Source organism: Podarcis melisellensis (assembly GCF_964234715.1).
Source record: "Podarcis melisellensis genome assembly, chromosome: 18".
Taxonomy (NCBI): domain Eukaryota; kingdom Metazoa; phylum Chordata; class Lepidosauria; order Squamata; family Lacertidae; genus Podarcis; species Podarcis melisellensis.
In genome coordinates, this window is record NC_138536.1 from 5807963 (window position 1) to 5829858 (window position 21896).

The 21896-nt window shown below is 49.6% G+C and overlaps 1 protein-coding gene across 1 annotated transcript; it reads right to left on the bottom strand.

The window, feature by feature from the left end:
• Positions 1-1249: 1249 nt before the first annotated feature.
• Positions 1250-21687, bottom strand: RAB11B (RAB11B, member RAS oncogene family). Its single transcript, XM_081895919.1, has 5 exons — positions 21439-21687; positions 11980-12175; positions 5559-5752; positions 4337-4417; positions 1250-1549 (listed from the first exon to the last, which is right to left on the bottom strand). The coding sequence occupies exons 1-5, from the start codon at positions 21476-21478 to the stop codon at positions 1404-1406; spliced, it is 657 nt and encodes a 218-aa protein (XP_081752045.1). The 5' UTR covers positions 21479-21687; the 3' UTR covers positions 1250-1403.
• Between the last annotated feature and the right edge of the window lie 209 nt (positions 21688-21896).

Sequence of the window (21896 nt, forward strand, 5' to 3'; positions counted from 1 at the left end):
GGTGGTGTTTAGCCCTGTGGGTGGATTGCAGTCGTTTACAAAAACAGAAACCTTCAAACCTCAAGGGAGCAGGACGAGAGAAGGGAGGCGGAGGCAGCATTTGGGGCGGGGGGCTGCAGTGCAAGGAGCTCAGAACTGAAAGCATTGTGAACCACCGAGAGATAAGAAAAAAAAAACCAAGATGCTATGGTTATGCTCAAGTATTACAAAAAGGAGGAGTTATCAAGGATCTGGTTGCCTACAACTAACCATTCAAATAACCTTAACAGTGCGAGTTATGTACATAGCATGAAAAATATTGCTTCACACTCACACCAGGGTGTGTTTTTTTTGTGCATGGAGCGGAAGGAGCAGGGAATCGGGAGAAGAGAAAGCTCGGGTGGGGATTGGGAGAGAGAGAGAGAGAGCGCGCAACATGCAGAGAGAGAATCTCAGATACAGTTGAGAAAGAAGGATTCCAGGTACAAGTGAAGATGTGTGATTTCTACGGATCACAAAAAAGGCTCTAATAAAGCCATTAGGCTGGCACTTCATTGTACATTAGACTGATTAACAGAAAGCCAGAAATAAATCACTATTAGAAGCCACTTCATATAGCCTGCACACAGCCGTGCTGGCAGCTGGGGCGGGGGGAGGAATGCAGCGCACAGACATACTTCATTGTTCCCAAACTGAATTGGAAAATATATGTGTGTTGAGAAGAAAAGACTTCCCAGGGCAGAAAGCAGTGGAAACTACACAGCCAGGCCAACTCAGCATTAAAACGGGAAAGGGAAGGACAAAGAACAAGCAACGGGGGAAAGGTTATCTTCCACGGACTTACAGCGTGTGCACGCACAAGGGTAAGACCACCGACAAGCCCAAAGTGAGTGTTTTCTTAGTTTAGAATTTCTCTTGTGCCTGGAGAATGGCCTGAGAGGAAACAAAGAGTAAAACTCCTCCTGTGCTCCCCAAGTGCAGCTATTTCTTCTATTAGAACAACAACAACAACAACCTCTGCATCCTTCCCGCTCTCACACATGCACACAAAAACCAAAGAAAGAGAGGTTTAACAAGTGTCTCGGGGCAACGGACCTCCGGTAGGTGTTCTGTCTCTCTTTCTCTCGCACAAACCCACCTGTCTGCTAAATGCTTCTATTTAAAAAACCCCCAAATAAATCACATTCGAAAGGATTTGGAGGAAAGGGAATGTAAGCCCTAAGAGGAATCCTCTAAGGTGGAAGGGGCAGGGTAGGGCAGGGCAGTGAGAGAGAGAGAGAGAGAGAGAGAGAGAGAGAGAGAGAGAGAGAGAGAGAGAGAGAGAGAGAGTGTCACTGAATGGAGTTGCTGTGAGGAGAAGGTGCACACGAGTTTTCCCTCTGAAGCACAGGCCAAGGGAGGGGCAGGTGGCAGCCCCAGGGAGGTCACAGGTTCTGGCAACACTGGAGTTTGTTCGATTTCTGTCCGTCGGTGGTGGGGGGCACACTGATGTCCACCACGTTGTTGCCGGGAGACTCGTCGTGGGCGGACCGATCCGCAATCTGCTTCTGCGACACAATGCGGTAGATCTCTGCGAAAAGGAGAACAGAAGAGGGGGCTCAGATACAAGCACACGTTTTCTCCGGGGGGGAAAGAAGCCGCTCCCCACAGCAAAGAGTCCAAAGAAGAAAGCCTGCATACCGGCCACCCAACACACGAAACCTCGGCTCAGTGACCTGGACTTTTGCTCTGCCAATGCACTGCCGTTCCCGGCTGCTGCGCGTTGCAGGGCCGCGATCCTGTCAAGCGTCCTTGCCATTACTAAGGAGCAAGAGAATTCCGCAGAACACACCTTGAAAGCTTTCTATGGTTTAGCCCACAGAAAGAACCAAAGGCACGTGTAATGGTTGTAAGGGGTTACTTGTGCGTAGGTTGCCTGCTAGTTGTGTCCGATTGCCTGGTTCACCATGCCTTGGCTGACAGCCCACACTCCGTGGCCGGTCAGTCGCTTGCAGAATCCGTCAGTGGGCGTTTCTTGAACCTTTTCCAGCATAAAAGCTGTTTGACGCCAAGTCTCCTCCTACTTTCCCTGCGCGGAACTCGTCTGCGCAAGTAAGGGGAAGGCAGGGGTGTGCCAGCGCTCTTTCCACTAGTTTCTGATGCAGGGTCTTGGAGACCAGTCTCCAATTCCTCCATCTCCCTCCCTTCTCTACTGGTGTTGCGCTGAATTCCTTCCCCCCTGCCGGTCCCCTCTCCGGCATCGCTCTGGAGCCCTGCCTCCGCCTCTCGCTCTGATGTCAGTGCCCTGACAGCACGTCTTGCCCACTGCCCTCTGCACTGAGCAGCCTGAAGAAATGATGGGAGCCAAAGGCATTCAGTCTGTATACTGTGTGCCCTTGCAGAGCGGAAACCCCTTTCCTCCCTTTTTCTTGACTGTGGACCCACACCAAGGAAGCCACCACATGTAACACAGGGCACACGTGGTTGTATTTATTATGCATTTTGTTATATCTGTAGTCCCCCTTTCTCCCACCATGGAACCCAAGGTGGCATACATGTGGGGTTTTAAGCAGACACGGACCAGATCCAGACCCTTTGCCATTCTCACATATTACAGGAAATGCCCCAAGTACAGTGGTGCCCCGCAAGACGAATGATGAAAGGGTTTTCCGTTTTGGAGGTGCTTCGCAAAATGAATTTCCTATGGGCTTGCTTCACAAGATGAAAATGTCTTGCGAGTTCCTGCGGGTTTTTTCCCCTCCCCCCCCCTTTCCCCAAGCCGCTAAGCTGCTTATCAGCTGATCCGCTAAGCTGCTTATCAGCTGATCCGCTAAGCCGCTAAACAGCTGATCCGCTAAGCCACTAAACAGCTGATCCGCTAAGCCGCTTATCAGCTGATCCACTAAGCCGCTTATCAGCTGATCCACTAAACCGCTTAACAGCTGATCCGCTAAGACGCTTATCAGCTGATCCGCTAAGCCGCTAATCAGCTGATCCGCTAAGCCGCTAATCAGCTGATCCGCTAAGTCGCTAATAGCGCTAATCCGCTAATGGGCTTGCTTCGCAAGACGAAAAAACCGCAAGACGAAGAGACTCGCGGAACGGATTCTTTTCGTCTTGCGAGGCACCACTGTACATGCACGGGTACCCCAGCCCTGCTCCACTTGCAGTAGCAAGACTGATGGTATTATCATGATCATCGTCATAATTAAATTTGCATACTTGCCCTATACCCACAGGTCTCAGCATAAAATTGCAATATAAAAAAACACCAAATACATGATCAAAATAAAAACAAGGACAACCCAATAACCCCCTCCCTTCCACAACAAATTTTTAAGGGGCATGGGATGTCGACCAAAGGCCGGGTTAAAGGGGATTGTTTTCACCGGGCACCTAAAAGTGTACACTGAAGGTGCCAGGTGGGGCTCCCTGGGGAGAGCATTCCACAAGCGGGGAGCCACTGCAGAAAAGGCCCCATTCTCATTGTTGCCAGCCTCCAGACCACATATGGAGGAGGCAGATGGGCTTCAGACGATGATCTCAGGGTGTGGGTAGGTTCAGTTACTGTTGGTGGAAAGAAGCCCTTCATCAACAATGGCGCTTGGCATTTAGCTTGCCAAGAATGCTCAAAGTACAGTGGATCCTCTGGATACGAATTAAATTTGTTCTGGGGGTCCGTCCGCAACCCAAAAAGTCCGTAGGCAGAGGCACCGGTTCTGCGCATGCATACGGCACAATTGAGCGCTTCTGCGCATGCATGAAGTGCAAATGCGCGCATGACGAAACCCAGAAGTATACACTTCCGGGTTTGCCGCATTCATAACCCGAAGGCTACGTATCTAGAGTGGTACATAACTACAGGGTCCACTGTAAAGCCTTCCTGTACACACACACAGAGAGATACACACACAGACTTGCCTTCTTCCCCTATCCAGGCAAGGCAGTCAGGCAGAACTGATAAGTAAAATCATTGGAGCAATCCATTATCTCCAGCAATCTGGGAGCAACTTACATGCACGTTGACAAACCACCCTAAACGCAAATGTGCAAGGCTGACGGTAAACATTTCAAGGCTCAAAGAGATGTTAAAGGATGCCAACCACACGCACTGATGGTGGCCCAGGAGTGCCAACTTTAGCCCCGCAACTGTGGGTGCCCGGGGCCGTGGATGCCATGCAGCATGCATGGCCCTGGCCCTTAAATTAGTGGGTGCCTGGTGCCTTCACTGGGAATTTTGTGGGTGCTCGGGCGCCCAGGGCCACAGGGAGTGGGCGCCTATGTAGTGACCACAGATCAAATCCAGGCGTGTGTTTCCTTTCCAATGCCCCACATGCCCTTTACCCATCAAGAAAGATAATCTAAACGGAATCCTTACCGGTAAGGATGTTCTTAAAGGCTTCTTCTACATTTGTTGAGTCGAGTGCTGAAGTTTCAATGAATGACAGGTTGTTTTTTTCTGCAAGGGCAGGGGAGGAAATCGATGCAGTTATTTTCATGTACAGATGGCACTCTCCTCAAGGTCAAGCAATAGGAAGAAAGATCGCTTTCTTCCCACCCCTTAAAGAATTCAAAAGCAGGTTAGATAACTGAATTCTGGAGATGAGGAGAAATGTTGGCTTAGTTAGCACGCCTAATCACATTATGAGGCTGTGATTCCTGCATTGCAGATGGTTAGGCTAATGAGCCCTGGGGTCTCTTCCCATCCTACAATTCTATGAAAAGTTACCCCGGTCCCAATCTCCTATACCAGCACAGCGAAAAGTTCAGAAGCTTCCACTTTTGTTTTAGATTAACCACAGTTCAGTAATGCACCCAGTAGCCAATCTTGGCTGTGCACAGTGAAAACAATTCAGATTTGCAAACTAGCATAAATAAGGCAGATATTTTAGTGTCACAAGTTACGAATCGGAAGTACCAGTCACGATCTAATTTGAAAACTGCAGCAACCTCGTTTCTCACTATCAGTTGTCTGCATCCCCAAATTTGTAAAATGGGGATGAATACTGGCTTACTTTTGTTATCAAATAAAATCCCTAGTTTTAAGTTATACTGCCTCCGAGTTTGGTGTGCCCTACAATTTCATCCTCGCATCAAACTTAGGAGGTAAATTGAGAGTGAGTCAGTTTACTCTCACTCCAGTTTCATATTTGAATTTTACAGCTGATCAGACATTAAAGCCCAGGTCTCCTTGATCCAAGTCCAACACTACAACCAGTGAGTCCCACAGGCTCTTACAAGAGTAACCAAAGTAATGTATGTACTTGGAGCAATTTCTTTAAAAAATAACTATATTTATATTAAATATTTTAGTGATGATCACCACACTGCTTCTACCTAAGCCTTTTCAAAACCTCGTAACCTGAGATTCTCTGTTGTCCACCACACTGGGGGCCTCTTTCAGCCAAGGACCTGACTTCACTGCACTAAGCACACCACTGCTGCTTTGTAAATTCACAACCTCTCGGAAGCTTTATACCACCTCTTCCAGGTGGCCAATTTGCAAACTCCCTCGGCCCTTAAAAGGGAGCATGGCCAATGCTGCCACGAGAGCCAGGCAGCTAAAGAGCATCAACATCCAGAGTTTGTAACAACCCAACCTGCAAAAGCGCGGGCCTCGTCTGTAGGCACAGCCCTCAGGTGACGCAGATCGCTCTTGTTCCCCACCAGCATGATGACGATGTTGTTATCTGCATGATCCCGGAGCTCCTTCAGCCAACGCTCGACGTTCTCGTATGTCAAGTGTTTTGCGATGTCGTAAACCAGGAGCGCTCCAACGGCACCACGGTAATAGCTGAAAGAGTTATTTAGACAGGTGTTACTCGGCCTGCGGAAGGGTCTCTGGACACAGAGGTTGCTGAAGGACACCGACAAACTGGATGGAAAAGCGGATTACAGTGGTACCTCGGGTTACATACGTCTCAGGTTACAGACGCGTCAGGTTACAGACTCCCTTAACCCAGAAATAGTGCTTCAGGTTAAGAACTTTGCTTCAGGATGAGAACAGAAATCGTGCTCTGGCGGTGCGGCGACAGCGGGAGGCCCCGTTAGCTAAAGTGGTGCAGACCTCTGGAACGAATTAAGTACCGTATTTTTCGCCCCATAGGACGCACCAAGTTTTTTGGGGGGGAAATAAAGAAAAAAAAAAATATTTTCCCCCAGGCGCTTGTGGGGCCAGCAGCGGGGAGAAGCGCTCTTCTCCCCGCCACCCGCCTTCAGACCAGGTCCGGGGACAGCGGGAAGACGCGCTGCGCCTCCCAGCTGTCCCCGGAGCTTGCAGGCAGTGGGGAGAAGAACGTGTCTCCCCACCGTCAGCCTCCAAACCACATTGGGAGACGTGGAACGCCGCCATCCCGCTGTCCCCCGACCTTGTGGGGCTGGTGCTGGGGCTCTCCTGAAGCCTGGAGAGCGAGAGGGGTCGGTGCGCTTCGCCCCATAGGATGCACACACATTTCCCCTTCATTTTTGGAGGGGGAAAAGGGCATCCTATAGGGCGAAAAATACGGTACTTAACCCGAGGTACCACTGTATATTTATATGGGAAAAGAGAAGACGGGCACGATAGTGGTCTTATCTGAAGGGCAGTCACATAGAAGACGATCAGGCAGAGTTCCACCAGTCTAGAGGCTAACTTGACACAAGCTGCCCGCACAAACAAAAATGAATGCCAAGATTTTCACGATTTGCACCAGGCACACAAATGTTTGCAGAACTCAGTTAAGTTATAGACTGCCAAAATTCTGCAAGTACAAGCCAGGCTTATCTTCCATCCGGTGTGAAACGGACAGTGTAAAGTTCAGAATGATTAACACTTTGCTGATGGACCCCTGTGAGGAGGGGTACAGGGCATCAGAACAGCAACTCATGCAAGTAAGCAAACAATGTTTGCTTTTAAAAGAAACTAACACCGGGTATTAAATTAAGCAAATTTATTACGATACTTCATGTTTATTCAACTGCTTAATGGTTTTTTTAAAGCAGCACTTGAGCAGTTGTTTACTTGCACAACTCGCTTTTCTTTTTTGAAAAAAAATCACCTACATTCTTGCAGCAGCTCGATTGGTGCCTGGGAGCGGCCGTCAAGACCATATAACACCGGTCCTGAAAGACCTACATTGGCTCCCAGTACATTTCTGAGCACAATTCAAAGTGTTGCTGCTGATCTTTAAAGCTGTAAACGGCCTCGGTCCAGCATACCTGAAGGAGTGTCTCCACCCCCATTATTCTGCCCGGACACTGAGGTCCAGCTCCGAGGGCCTTCTGGCAGTTCCCTCCCTGCGAGAAGCCAAGTTACAGGGAACCAGGCAGAGGGCCTTCTCGGTAGTGGCACCTGCCCTGTGGAACGCCCTCCCACAAGATGTCAAAGGGAACAACAACTACCAGACTTTTAGAAGACATCTGAAGGCAGCCCTGCTTAGGGAATCTTTCAATGTCTGATGGACTACTGTGTTTTAATATTTTGTTGGAAGCTGCCCAGAGTGGCTGGGGAAACCCAGCCAGATAGGCGGGGTATACATAAAGTAATAAAATAATAAATTGTTACTATTATTATTACTACCATTACTACTACTATATCTTGCACACACAAACGTCACAAAAGCACTCCCTTCCACAATTACCTCCAAGATCATGCATTTAGGGTTGAAGTGAAAGGATATTAAAGTCAGTGCTCTTTGCAGGAGCTCTGCGCAGCAACCCTATCTATGCCACCTATGTCTGCGTAATAATCTCAGCTGCTACTCAAGCTATGGGAAGCCTCATAAAACCTTTTAGCCTCTAAAAATTCCTAGGAGCCTGTTGGGGTGGAGAAGGAGGGAAGGAGGGATTGGAGATCCCCCCCCCCGAATTTCTATGCTGGGTGCAGATGAAGGGGCTTCTCCCCCGTACCCCCGTCAGTGCTAGGTACAGGAGAGACCGGCACTTCCCCTCTGTTGGCTCACTTACTTTCCTGCATGCAATTATTTGTTGCCAAGAGCTATTCATTGAATCCCCGGTTCAATCCCCCAGGGGCATCTCTGAGGAGGGCTGTGAAAGCATAGGCAAACTCGACCCTCCAGATGTTTTGGGACTACAACTCCCATCATCCCTAGCTAACAGGACCAGTGGTCAGCGATGATGGGAGTTGTAGTCCTAATAATAATAATTTATTATTTATACCACGCCCATCTGGCTGGGTTTCCCCAGCCACTCTGGGCGGCTTCCAATAAAACATCAAAATACAATAACCTATTAAACATTAAACGCTTCCCTAAACAGGGCTGCCTTCAGATGTCTTCTAAAAGTCTGGTAGTTGTTGTTTTATTTGACATTTTCATTTTCATTCATTCATCTTCTCTTTATCTACTTATGGACAGATTTTGTGAACACTTCTGTATATTTTTGAGGACCGGCTCACACATGTAATAAATAATAATAATAATAATAATAATAATAATAATAATAATAATAATAATAAATTTATTATTTATACCCCGCCCATCTGGCTGGGTTTCCCCAGCCACTCTGGGCGACTTTCAATAAAACACCAAAATACAATAACAAAATAAAAGCTTCCCTAAACAGGGCTGCCTTCAGATGTCTTCTAAAAGTTTGGTGGTTATTTTTCTCTTTGACATCTGGTTGGAGGGCGTTCCACAGGGCGGGTGCCACCACCGAGAAGGCCCTCTGCCTGGTTCCCTGTAACTTGGCTTCTCGCAGCGAGGGAACCGCCAGAAGGCCCTCGGCGCTGGACCTCAGTGTCCGGATAGATCTGGAGGGCCGAGTTTGCCTATGCCTGGGGCTCTTCTCTCTAAAACCCTGCACAGAACAACTGCCAATCGGTGCCTACAATATTGAGCTAGATGGACCAATGGTCATGCTCTGTATATAGCAGCTTCCCTTGTCATGAGCTGTTCAAACAAACATTGGCTTCTCTGGGAAATTCGTGAGCAACTGTGAAGGGGTCTGGGAGGGCAGTTTAGGTTTCTCTCCCATTCAAATAAACAAAGGATAGGGGGAATAATAATAATAATAATAATAATAATAATAATAATAATAATTTATATCCCACCCACCCCAGCTGAAGCCGGGCTCAGGGCGGCTAACAACAATAAAATAATACATTCTAAAATCATTTAATTATAAAATTAATTCAAATCAAATTGATGGCAACCACTGGGCTAGAGTTCTGTGAAGATTGCCAAAGGAGGGAGTCAGGCTGTGCCCTGGCCAAAGGCCTGGTGGAACAGCTCTGTCTTGCAGGCCCTGTGGAAAGATGTCAAGTCCCGCAGAGCCCTAGTCTCTTGGGACAGAGCGTTCCACCAGATCGGAGCCACGGCCGAAAAAGCCCTGGCTCTGGTTGAGGCCAGCCTAACCTCCCTGTGGCCTGGGACCTCCAAGATATTTTTGCTTGAAGATCGTAGGTTCCTCTGTGGGACATACCAGGAGAGGTGGTCCCGTAGGTACGAGGGTCCTAGGCCGTATAGGGCTTTAAAGGTTAAATCCAGCACCTTAAACCTGATCCTGAATACAGTGGTGCCTCGCAAGACGAAATTAATCCGTTCTGTGAGGCTCTTCCTATAGCGATTTTTTCGTCTTGCGAAGCAAGCCCATTGACAGCTTAGCGGATTAGCGCTATTAGCGGCTTTTAGCGGCTTATCAGCTTAGCGGATCAGCTGATAAGCGGCTTAGCTGCTTAGAAAAAAGGGGGAAAGGGGGAAAAACCCGCAGGAACTCGCAAGACATTTTCGTCTTGAGAAGCAAGCCCATAGGGAAATTCGTTTTGCGAAGCGCCTCCAAAACGGAAAACCCTTTCGTCTAGCGGGTCTTCCGTCTTGCGAGGCGTTCGTCTTGCGGGGCACCACTGTATTAGGTCAGGCAAGCTGAATCAGAAGCACACAGAGAACTTGGTCCAGAAGAGAAGCCTATCTGAGCACTGACTCAATTCAGGCTTATGACACGATTCGCAATCTTCCGCCACCTCAGCCTGAATTCCTTTATCCTGGAATGCGCCGATTTGCTGTTTGCCCCCTCAACACACATACACACACACAAACCCAGAGTGCCAGCAAGACACTTTTAAGAAATCAAATTTCAGAAGAAGATTGCATAGCCAGGATGTGAGAGTTGGCTAATCTGCGTTCAGGGATCCCAAGTGTGTGCTCTTGCATAAGCAATGTCTCATTGGCTGAATAAGACAGAGGTCTATGGAGTCCAGCACGCTTTGCAACAGTCTCAGAAGACATTTGTCAACCCTCTAGAAATCAATCGCTGCGAGTGGAAAGGGGCCCTCGTCCCATCCTTAGGACCCCCTGGGAAACTCAACAAACCTGCTGTACTGGGTGTGGAGGGGGCAGCTAAATAATAATAATAATAATTTATTATTTATACCCCGCCCATCTGGCTGGGTTTCCCCAGCCACTCTGGGCGGCTTCCAACTGAATATTAAAAACAGTACAGCATCAGACATTAAAAGCGTCCCTAAAGAGGGCTGCCTTCAGTTGTCTTTTAAAAGTAAAATAGTTGTTTATTGCTTTGAAATCTGCTGGGAGGGCGTTCCACAGGGCAGGCGCCACTACCAAGAAGGCCCTCTGCCTGGTTCCCTGTAACCTTACTTCTCGCAATGAGCGAACAGCCAGAAGGCCCTCGGCGCTAGATTTCAGTGTCCGGGCTGGACGATGGGGGTGGAGACGCTCCTTCAGGTATACAGGACCGAGGCCGTTTAGGGCTTTAAAGGTCAGCACCAACACTTTGAATTGTGCTCGGAAACGTACTGGGAGCCAATGCAGATCTCTCAGAACCGTGTTATGTGGTCCCGGTGGCCACTCCCAGTCACCAGTCTAGCTGCCGCATTCTGGATTAATTGCAGTTTCTGGATCACCTTCAAAGGTAGCCCCACGTAGAGCACGTTGCAGTAGTCCAAGCGGGAGATAACCAGAGCATGCGTCACTCTGGCAAGACAGTCCACGGGCAGGTAGGGTCTTAGCCTGCGTACCAGGTGGAGCTGGTAGACAGCTGCCCTGGACACAGAATTAACCTGTGCCTCCATGGACAGCTGTGAGTCCAAAATGACTCCCAGGCTGCGCACCTGGTCCTTCAGGGGCACAGTTACCCCATTCAAGACCAGGGAATAAATGGGACACAGCTGCAGGCAGACTGAGCAAGTGTCATCTTCCTTGGGCCTGTGCATAAAAAGCAAGTCTAAAGAGAGAGACTAAGGTGATGTTCGCTCTTTCTGGCAACTCTTTTCGTTGTGAATCATTTGTGGGTGAGCAGAGAGTTTGCCTGGACCCTGGGCAAGAACACGGAGGCTGAGAGGGAGTGTGTGTCAGGAGGAAAATGGACTGATATTGATTTATATATATTAGTAACTTTGCATTAATGTAACATTTTTACATGCAACTGTGGGGTTTTTTTGTAATGTTTTGTTTAAGTTGTCTGTTGCTGCTTCAGTTTTTTGTACACCACTTAGGGGTACAGTGGTACTTTGGTTCTCAAACTTAATCCGTTCCAGAAGTCCGTTCCAAAACTAAAGCGTTCCAAAACCAAGGCACACTTTCCCATAGAAAGTAATGCGAAATGGATTAATCCATTCCAGACTGTTAAAAAGAACCCCTAAAACAGCAACTGAACATGAATTTTACTATGTAACGAGACCATTGATCCATAAAATGAAAGCAATAAAAAATGTACTGCACTCACGCAATCAATCAATCAGTAGCTGAACTAGGTTCCACACAGTCACAAAAACAAAACAAAAAAGCCACAAAAACGCAAAATAAATAGCAAAAACAGACAGACCTCAGTGTAACACTCAAAATGGAAGTGTGGCACTCAAATCGGAAGCATAACACTCAAAACGGAGCACGTTCGGCTTCCGAAAAAAGTTCGTAAACCGGAACACTTACTTCCGGGTTTGCAATGTTCGGGTTCCAAGTTGTTTGAGTACCAAGGCATTTGAGAACCAAGGTACCACTGTATTTTTTTAATATATCAAGTTAAATAATCAATCCATTAATCAGAGCAGCAGCTTTTGAGGCTTACGCAGAGGTGATAGCACGATATCGCTCCTGGCCAGCCGTGTCCCAGATCTGTGCCTTTATCGTCTTGCCATCCACCTGGATGCTTCTGGTGGCAAACTCCACACCGATAGTGCTTTTGCTCTCCAGGTTGAACTCATTGCGTGTGAAGCGGGACAGGAGATTACTCTTCCCCACCCCGGAGTCTCCAATCAGCACAACTGGGGAGGGTAGAAAGAGAAATGACAATACAGCACTGTCAGCATTCATTTGTCAGGCTGGGATTTATAAACACAGGGCAAAGTGATGGTAAAGGCAAAGTATTGCAGACAATGGCACTCTCTCCCCATAGCAAACAGCCAGTGCTCCCCTCTCACCATGAAGTTGTTACAGTAAGTGCCACAGGTTTAACATTTGGGGGGGAAGAAAGGTGCTGCTTCTGTGTACCCCTGAGTAACGCCCCCCCCCCCGAAGTGCTGCAAAACCAGTGGTGTGTAGTCAGTGAACTAGGGGGACTAAGCTAGTTCCCTTAATGTTCTCCTGCAGCCCTGTTTAGGGAAGCTTTTAATGTCTGATGCATTACTGTATTTTAATATTTTGTTGGAAGCCGCCCAGAGTGGTTGGGGAAGCCCAGCCAGATGGGCGGGGTATTAATAATAATAATAATAATAATAATAATAATAATAATAATTGGCGCCTCCTTCCCAAAGTCCGGGAAGCTTGTGCCCAATTCTGGGAGGAAGGTGCGATGCTCACGCGTGTAACATCGCCCTTGCAAGCTGGCGCCTCTATCCTTAACTGTTCCCCTAAAAAACAACAACCGCTGCTGCAAACAGCCCTGTGTGTGGCCAGCAACCCCCAGCCGACGCAGGGCTTCTCAGCAGAACCTCGCAGGGCAGTCTGGGGTGACGCAGACTGCAGCCTAATGACAACTCCAGAACAAGAACTGCCCCCAAAATTTCCAGATTCTCAAAACGGACACTCAGTTCAGTTCCTGTTGCTATCATTTTTACTGCTACTGACACCTCCTACATTAGCTCTCTTCCAGTCGTGCGTCTCCTCATATTGCCCAAGCCAACATCCATCCCCACAAAAAACAAACTTTCCTTCTTTGGCCTCTTCCAAGTGTCCCCTGGAAAATCTGCTGGAGCGGCACCTTTCCTCCCTATTTTCCAAAGCCCAGCCTGGGTCCTCAAAGATGCTCTTGCCGGACACCTGTAGGTGAAGCTATTGATCGGCTTCCTCCGGGACTCCCTTAAGTTAAGCACAGCTCCTCATCGGGCACTGAATGCATCAGGGCAGCCAAGGGGGCAGGTTGGAGGGAGGGTGGGAGGTCACACAACAATGCAACACAAATTCACTTGGCAAAACTGCTCCAAACCATTCAATCAGAAGTCTTCCTTTTTTACATGGGCATTGTTCCTCCCACATCAGAATCATCAGGGCCAACAAGCAGGAGGATGCCGGCAGAGGGACAATTGTGCAAAAAGGTCAAGCAAATTATCCGTTAGGGCCGAAGGGCTGACTCACAGGAGTTGGTCTTTGGGAAGCTTTTAGTTTTATTTAAAAACAGGTGAAGGGGAGGGGGATATGAGAGAGGTGCATAAAATTACCGTATTTTTCGCTCTATAGGACGCACTTTTCCCCCTCCAAAAATGAAGGGGAAATGTGTGTGCGTCCTATGGAGCGAATGCAGGCTCCTTGGCTTCAGTGATAGAAACGCGAAGCTTCCGAAGCAGAGAGGGAGCGCTCCCTCCATGCTCCGGAGGCTTCGCATTGCTTTCGCTGAAGCCTGGAGAGCAAGAGGGGTCGGTGCGCACCGACCCCTCTCACTCTCCAGGCTTCAGGCAACTATCCGCAAGCCTTAGGAGCTCAGCAGGAGTTCCCGCCGCGCTCTGAAGGCTTGCGGATAGCAGCCTGCAGCCTGAACCTCCGGGAGTTCCCGCTGTGCTCCGAAGGCTTGCGGATAGCAGCCTGAAGCCCCGGATAGCTGCGTGAAGCCTGGAGAGCGAGAGAGGTCGGTGCACACCGATCCCTCTTGCTCTCCATGCTTAGCTTCGCTGGAGAGGTGCTGCACAGTTTTCCCTCTCTGCGCAGTGCCCCTTCAGCGAAGCGGGAGGAGAAATGGAAGGGGCTCCGTTTCTCCTGCCGCTTTGCTGAAGGGGCGCTGAGCAGAGAGGGGGAGAATTTTCCCCCCCTGTTCTCTCCCTCCTATGGTCTGGTGCGTCCTATGATCCTGTGCATCCTATAGAGCAGAAAATACGGTATGCAGTGTGTGGGGAGAAAGTGGATAAGCCAGGGGTCAGCAACCTGTGGCCCACGAGCCACAAGTGGCCCACGGGGGTCGTTTAACCGGCCCCTCATTTCGCATCCGAACTGAGCCACTCGCTCGGCGAGCCCCCGCGCGCTGCGCTAAACCGGCGCAGTGCGGCGCAGGGAGTTGCTTCTGCGGCGCCAGAAATCATGTCTGCGCAGATGCCGGAAATCACGGGTGCGCGTGCACAATCCAGGAGGGATCTCCGCTGGAGTGAACCGGCCCAGGCAAGGTAAACCTTGCCGACCCCTGGGATAGGCAGAAGTTTGTCTCCCTCTCATAAAAACAACCCAACCGAATGAAGAAGAGATTCACACAAGCACATGGTTAAACTCTGAACTGGCTTCCACAATTGGATCAAACAAATCTGGGGGGTGGGACTCTATGCTTGTCCAGATGGCTGCCTGATCCGCTCCAGGATCAAAAGTGGCATGCCTCTGAATTTCAGTGCAATAGCAAGAGAAGGCGTTTGCCCTCATGCCCCGTTTGTGGGCTTCCCAGGGGAGGCATATAACAACTGCGAGAAGAGAACTGCTGAACTAGATGGACCTTTGATCTGACAAAGTAGGACAAGGGGCCTTTCGGAAGCAAGCGAAATTCAAATTGGCTCTGGCTGGATAACGATATGGAGGGATGGTAATAGAATGGGGAGATTGTGCTATAAAGGGCTTGAGATGCAACATAATAAGCCGTTGTTCCTTCATTACACCTCCCTTTCATGCGGTGAGCTGCTCCTCTAAAATAGCCCCTCATATCAAAAGTCTGCCCCTCCCACCGCCACCAGAAACTAGTGTGTGGGCAAGGAAAACAAAGGAGACCCTGCTTTAATATTTGGATTGGGGAATTTTCCAGCAGGACTGGCAAGTAGTATAACTGTACCTTAATCGGTTTACGAAGGCCCCAGACTTTGGTTCTACTCTCACCTTACCCTTTGATCTATTACACCTTGATCTTTCTTGTACACACAACCTTGGACCACAGAAATATGCACAGAGACTCTGTATGTGGAGGGGTTAATCCATAAGGCATTATTTGAAAGACCCTGCCTTCGGCTAAGGAAATCAGACTAGAACATTGCCTTCTAGCCTCAGCCCAGAAATTCTTACCTGTGGAAGGTTTGTTTACTTCCAAGAACCACAGGTGTGTGTAACTTTATGTCAGCAACCTAATTAAATACAGGTATATCACTTACTCTAAGAACTGCTTTACCTTTTTTTTACACCCATTTTACAGGCAGGAATGACTTGGCAAACATGTTTGATAGGGGTTAGAAACCTAAGTCTAATGCTAACTGCAGGAACTGCATCGCAGAGATTTTTTTCCTCCCCAAAGAAGTAACTGCTTTTTGCAGCGACTCTTCGGCTTTTTAGAAAGTACACCAAAATTCCAAGGAGCAAGCAACAAACATGGCATTGTTGGGACAGGACTGTATCACCGCTCCGTAACCTATTCACAGTTTATGTACCACTTTCACAGAAACCACCAAACATCCCAAAACTGATGGATTCTTAGGTCACAGTTGCTCGCAGGTTAATGACACCAATTACTGCTCAACTGCTGATTGGACAATCTCTGCTGCCAGCCCTGGATCCTGCAAACCCCAAAACGGTGTCATTTCAAATAACAGCTTTGTCCTTTAGCTGCTCTTTCTCTTCCCTCCCCGATCACCCATTCATTGACCCCAGTTCTCTACTGCCAGATCATTATTATTTTTTAGGAAGGCTGAACCAAAAAACAGAGGCATCTGATGCACAGCTAAACACTACTGTAAATAGCACACGACAGTGTTGCTTTTGCAATTCCAGCGCAAGTTGTTGGATATTGATCCAGACAGAGCCCAAAGGAGATACCCGGAGCAAAACAAAAATGTCTATATGCAACAACTGCACCCGAGGTGGGTGTGCGTGCACTGCAATAGAGAGGACTAGGAAAATATGAATAGATTACAGAAGACAGAGTCTCTTTGGTTGAACTAAGAGAGTTGGTGACTGATCTAGACTGAATTTAGATCTGCAGGACTGGAAACTCTAACTCTCCGTGTTGTTCAGTGTTATAACCTCCCCTGAGCCTTTAGGATAAAGTGAAAGTATTTAAAGCCACCCGGTACACCGCACAAACCAGTCCCTAAACACTCTCGATCATGTTTATGCCGATTCTTTCCTTCTCAGTGAACCAATGCGTCCCAGCCCATCCATCTGCCAACACCACCCTGCACTGTCTCAAGGCCTAAATCTGTTTGTCCGGGCATCTGCATCTTCCACCAGGGCACCCCCAGCCCTGAACACACCCTGATGCGCCCTTTAGCTCTAAATACCACAACATCACTAAGCCCCTTCTCTTCTTGTTTCGACTGTCCATAAGCCTTAAAGCTGCACTGCAAATCCAGCCCACCGACCACCAGCTGCTCCTCACTCCCACCCCACTTTTCTTCCCCGTAAGTTGAAAACTCCCCCCCCCCCAGTTGCCAGCCACCCTGCTGGTTGCTAACGCATCCCCTCAGGCCTTCTTGCTTTCAGTCACCCCCCCCCCAGACTCACATGCTCCCTAGAAAGGTGTGGATAAGCGTCTCCAACCACAACACTTATTGCTGGAAGCTACCTTGGTGTCCCGCACAACAGAAAGGGGAAAAATAAACAGGGGAAACCACAGCGAAACCCACATCAAAACCCTAGCCATTTCAACACACATGTGCAGTTTCAATGGTCCTTTCTTTTTTTAAAAAAATAATAATATTTATTACTTTTAAACACTACAAAAAAGAAAAAAGAAGAGAAAAAGAAAGAAAACATTACAATACAATACAATAACATTACACAGCACCCCATTAACACAACAAATTAAACCAAACAAAGAAAAAACAATTTAAAACACACAATTTAAAACACATCATACCATTTCAATACCCTATCTTTCATTCCCTTGTTTCAACGACCTCCTCTCACTTCCCTTTTTGTATTCCACTTCTATTAATTGTTTCAGCAATTCCTTTCCATCTTCCTCTAGTTTCAATGGTCCTTTCAGCCCCCTCCTTCAGTTTACAGTCCCCAATCTCCAAGCCTTCCTTCCACTGTCCAAGACCCAAAAATCCCCTCCTATGGCTTTACAGATCCTCCAGGATGCTATGAGGGTGTTGCAAAATTGTATGGTGCACACACACACACCAATCCTTCACTCTTCAGAATTTAGGAAATATTCCCTGAGAAAATTGCACTTTATTTTAGCACACAGAACAATCCCAAAAGCCATCTTGGCTCTCTTAATGACTGTAAATCAGGGGTAGGCAACCTAAGGCCCATGGGCCACAAGCGGCTCACGGGGGTTGTTTAACCTGCCCACGAGCTGCCCCCAAACTGAGCTGCCCGCTTGGCAAGTACCCGCACGCTGCATTAAACTGGTGCAGTGTGGTGCAGGGACTCGCTTCCGCGGGGCCAGAAGTTGCGTCTGCACATGCACAGATGCCGGAAATTGCGTGTGCGCAGATGCAGACGCCGGAAATCGCAGGCACACGTGCTATCTTAAGCATGTTTTCTGCATGAATAGGGTAGGCCTGTGACCTCGATTGGAGAACTAAGGGATCTACCACCTCAAAAGGAATGGCCAGGCTGGCCAGGTAATTCAATAAGCAAGCATTATCTTGACAGACAGGAGACAAGCCACAAAGTGGTACCTCGGGTTAATCACCATATTTTTCGCTCTATAAGACGCACCAGACCATAAGACGCACATAGTTTTTGGAGGAGGAAAACAAGAAAAAAGTATTCTGAATCCCAGAAGCCAGAACAGCAAGAGGGATCACAGCGCAGCGAAAGCAGCAATCCCTCTTGCTGTTCTGGCTTCTGGGATAGCTGCGCAGCCTGCATTCGCTCCGTAAGACGCACACACATTTCCCCTTACTTTTTAGGAGGGAAAAAGTGAGTCTTCTAGAGCAAAAAATACGGTACTTAATTCGTTCTGGAGGTCTGTTCTTAACCTGATGCACCACTTTAGCTAATGGGGCCTCCTGCTGCCGCTGGAGCACAATTTCTGTTCTCATCCTGAAGCAAAGTTCTTAACCCGTGAAGCATATGTAACCTGAAGCGTATGTAACCCAAGGTTACATACTTTACTCAAATTTCTGTTGTGGATCGCCTCTTTCTGTGGCATATGAATGGTGCTTTTTGGGTGGTCTTTGGTGAAGCAGGTTGGGCAATTTCAACGGTCTTTAAAGGTTCTTGCACATCTTTGCTCTAGGTCCTCACCTCCATGCAGGGCAGAGGGGCCTCTGTTGCAACAGAAAAATAAAGACCTGCCTTGCTTTCACTGGATCCTGCCTCTATCCATTCTTCTCTGACCAATCACGGACTTAAGGAACACCAAAACACCTGATGGGGAATTGGGCTGTAGAAGCCAACCCCACATTTTTCTATAGCAAGCAGGTGACTGCAGCCTATCTGAAGTGTCAGTACCTCTCTCCCTATTCCCTACTCAAAAGCCATCATCCCAAGCCCTCTCTTCCCTATTTCTTTTCATATTTCCATCTCCCCATCCCACTCCTACATTGCTGTTGTTGTTGTTTAGTCGTGTCCGACTCTTCGTGACTCCCTGGACCAGAGCATGCCAGGCCCTCCTGTCTTCCACTGCCTCCCACAGTTTGGTCAAACTCATGCTGGTCGCTTCGAGAACATTGTCCCACCATCTCGGCCTCTGTCGTCCCCTTCTCCTTGCGCCCTCCATCTTTCCCAACATCAGGGTCTTTTCCAGGGAGTCTTCTCTTCTCCTGAGGTGGCCAAAGTCTTGGAGCCTCAGCTTCAGGATCTGTCCTTCCAGTGAGCACTCAGGGCTGATTTCCCTAAGAATGGATCGGTTTGGTCTTCTTGCAGTCCAGGGGACTCTCAAGAGTCTCCTCCAGCACCAGAATTCAAAAGCATCAATTCTTTGGCGATCAGCCTTCTTTATGGTCCAGCTCTCACTTCCATACATCACTACTGGGAAAACCCCTCCTACACAGTCCCTGCCAAGTCCCATCTCCCAAGCCCCTCGCTTCCTATTTCTTTCTCAAGTTTCAACTCCTGCTCCTCATATTCTCTTCCCAGGCCTCTCCCTTGCCTTTCTTCAGCCTCCAGCTCCCCTCCATACCTCTTCCTCTAAACCCCCAAATCCCCCTGCCCCAGCACTGCTGGATTTCCACCACCACTCCAAACATGTGCCCCTCCTCTTCAAAGTAAGGAGGGGGCAAACAAGTCCCTTCTCTCCGCAATAGCCCTTTCACACACTAGACCAGCCCTCCTCCCACAACTTTTCTTACTAATCAGCCTCCTAAGGTGCCACTAAACTATTAAAAAAAAAACAACTCGAGCAGATCATTTCAATCAATGAAAATGCACCAAGTTAGGCCCACCAGTCTCAACTGACCAACCCTAAAAAAGATTAAAAACTTATAATTTGAACGCCACCCAATGGGAACCAGGCGATGGTTGCAATCTGTCTTGGACTCTCTCTGCACTCTCTGTGGTGGTGGGAAGTCGTTCAGCCCTCCAGATTTGGAATAAACTACAACTCCCATCACCACTGGGCAGTTGCATGGGCCCGGGAGCTGCTGGGAGTTGGAGTCCGACAACTTTTCCCTGCTATGTACTATGCACTTGAGTCTAGACCAGTGTTTCCCAAACTTGGGTCTCCTGCTGTTTTTTTTCCAGCCTACAATTCCCATCATCCCTGACCACTGGTCTTGCTAGCTAGGGATGCTGGGTGTTGTAGTCCAAAAACAGAAGACCCAAGTTTGGGAAACACAGGTCTAGGCACAGTTGTTGTTTTGGTGGCGATGTGGCGAATTTGTTCCACGTTTACTGAGTTGTTGATTTCTGCCCCCTTCGGGAGGTCCTCCCCCACACCTGTTTTGCATTTTGATAAGCAGATGCTCGGTGTAATCCGCTTTGGGCACAGCTAACTGCGGCAAGGCGTCATATAAATAAGCTAAACCAATCAATCAACCAAGCAATTTCCTTTGGCAAGTGCCCCCTCCCTCCTTGGAAAAAAAACACAACACACCTCGGAGCCCCCAAGCCCCTCCCCCTGCTTCGAGGAGGCAAACTCCACTCTTTTGGAACCCGAGGCAAGCTCCTCCCCTTTGGAATACTGGGCTAACCCCCCCTTTAGAACCTGGGGCAAGCTCCTCCCCTTTGGAACCCTGAGCTAACCCCTCCCCTTTGCAACCCTGGGCAGGCTCCTCCCCTTTGGAACCCTGAGCTAACCCCTCCCCTTTGCAACCCTGGGCAGGCTCCTCCCCTTCGGAACCCTGGGCTAACCCCTCCCCTTTGCAACCCTGGGCTAACCCCTCCCCTTTGCAACCCTGGGCTAACCCCTCCTCTTTGGAACCCGGGGCAGGCTCCTCCCCTTCGGAACCCTGCGATAAGCCCTCCCCTTTGCAACCCTGGGCTAACCCCTCCCCTTCGGAACCCTGGGCAAGCTCCTCCCCTCTGCAACCCTGGACTAACCCCTCCTCTTTCGAACCTGGGGCAAGCTCCTCCCCTTTGCAACCCTGGGCTAACCCCTCCCCTTCAGAACCCTGGGCAAGCTCCTCCCCTTTGAAACCCTGGGCTAACCCCTTCTCTTTGGCACCTGGGGCAAGCTCCTCCCCCTTGGAACCCTGGGCTAACCCCTCCCCTTTGCAACCCTGGGCTAACCCCTCCCCTTCGGAACCCTGGGCAAGCTCCTCCCCTTTGCAACCCTGGGCTAACCCCTCCTCTTTGGAACCTGGGGCAAGCTCCTCCCCTCTGGAATACTGGGCTAACCCCTCCTCTTTGGAACCTGGGGCAAGCTCCTCCCCTTTGCAACCCTGGGCTAACCCCTCCTCTTTGGAACCTGGGGCAAGCTCCTCCCCTTTGGAATCCTGGGCTAACCCCTCCCCTTTGGAATCCTGGGCTAACCCCTCCTCTTTGGAACCTGGGGCAAGCTCCTCCCCTTCGGAACCCTGGGCTAACCCCTCCCCTTCGGAATGCGGGCCAAGCTCCTCCCCTTTGGAACCCTGGGCTAACCCCTCCCCTTCGGAAACCGAGGCAAGCTCCTCCCTCTTCGAACGCGGGGGCAAGCCCCTCCTCCTCCGAATAGGGGCGGGGCTTCGCCGCCCCCCTCCCAGCCAGACGCCCCCCCCTCCACACCATCGTCATCCGCTCCTTCCCCCGCTCCTCTCACCTTTGAATAGATAGTCGTACTCGTCGTCGCGGGTTCCCATGGCGACGCCGCTCCCGCTCGCTGCTGCTTCTCCTTCTTCTCCCTCGCGCCCTCGGCGGGTCCCTCCCCGGTTTCCGTCCCGCTCGCGGAAGGCGGGCGGAGGAGGAGGAGGAGGAGGAAGAGGCCGGACTAGGCCAGGCCAAAGCCGGGCCGACTCCCTCTCCCCTGACAGGCACCGAGGCAGGCGGAGGGCGGGGCCCGCTCTGAGAGGGGCGGGCGGGGAAAGGGAGGAGCCTAAATAAAGAAGAGAGCGCGAGTTAGATAGACAGGCGTCTGCGCTTATCAAGAGCCAGGAGAGTCAGCCCGCCTCCGGAGGCGGGCCTCAGCGGCGGCCCTCGCGCACCGGCGCAGCCAATGAAAGCCGGGGGAAGGAAGGGCGCGGGCCAGTGAGAGAGGGAGGGAGGCGGGATGTCGTGGTT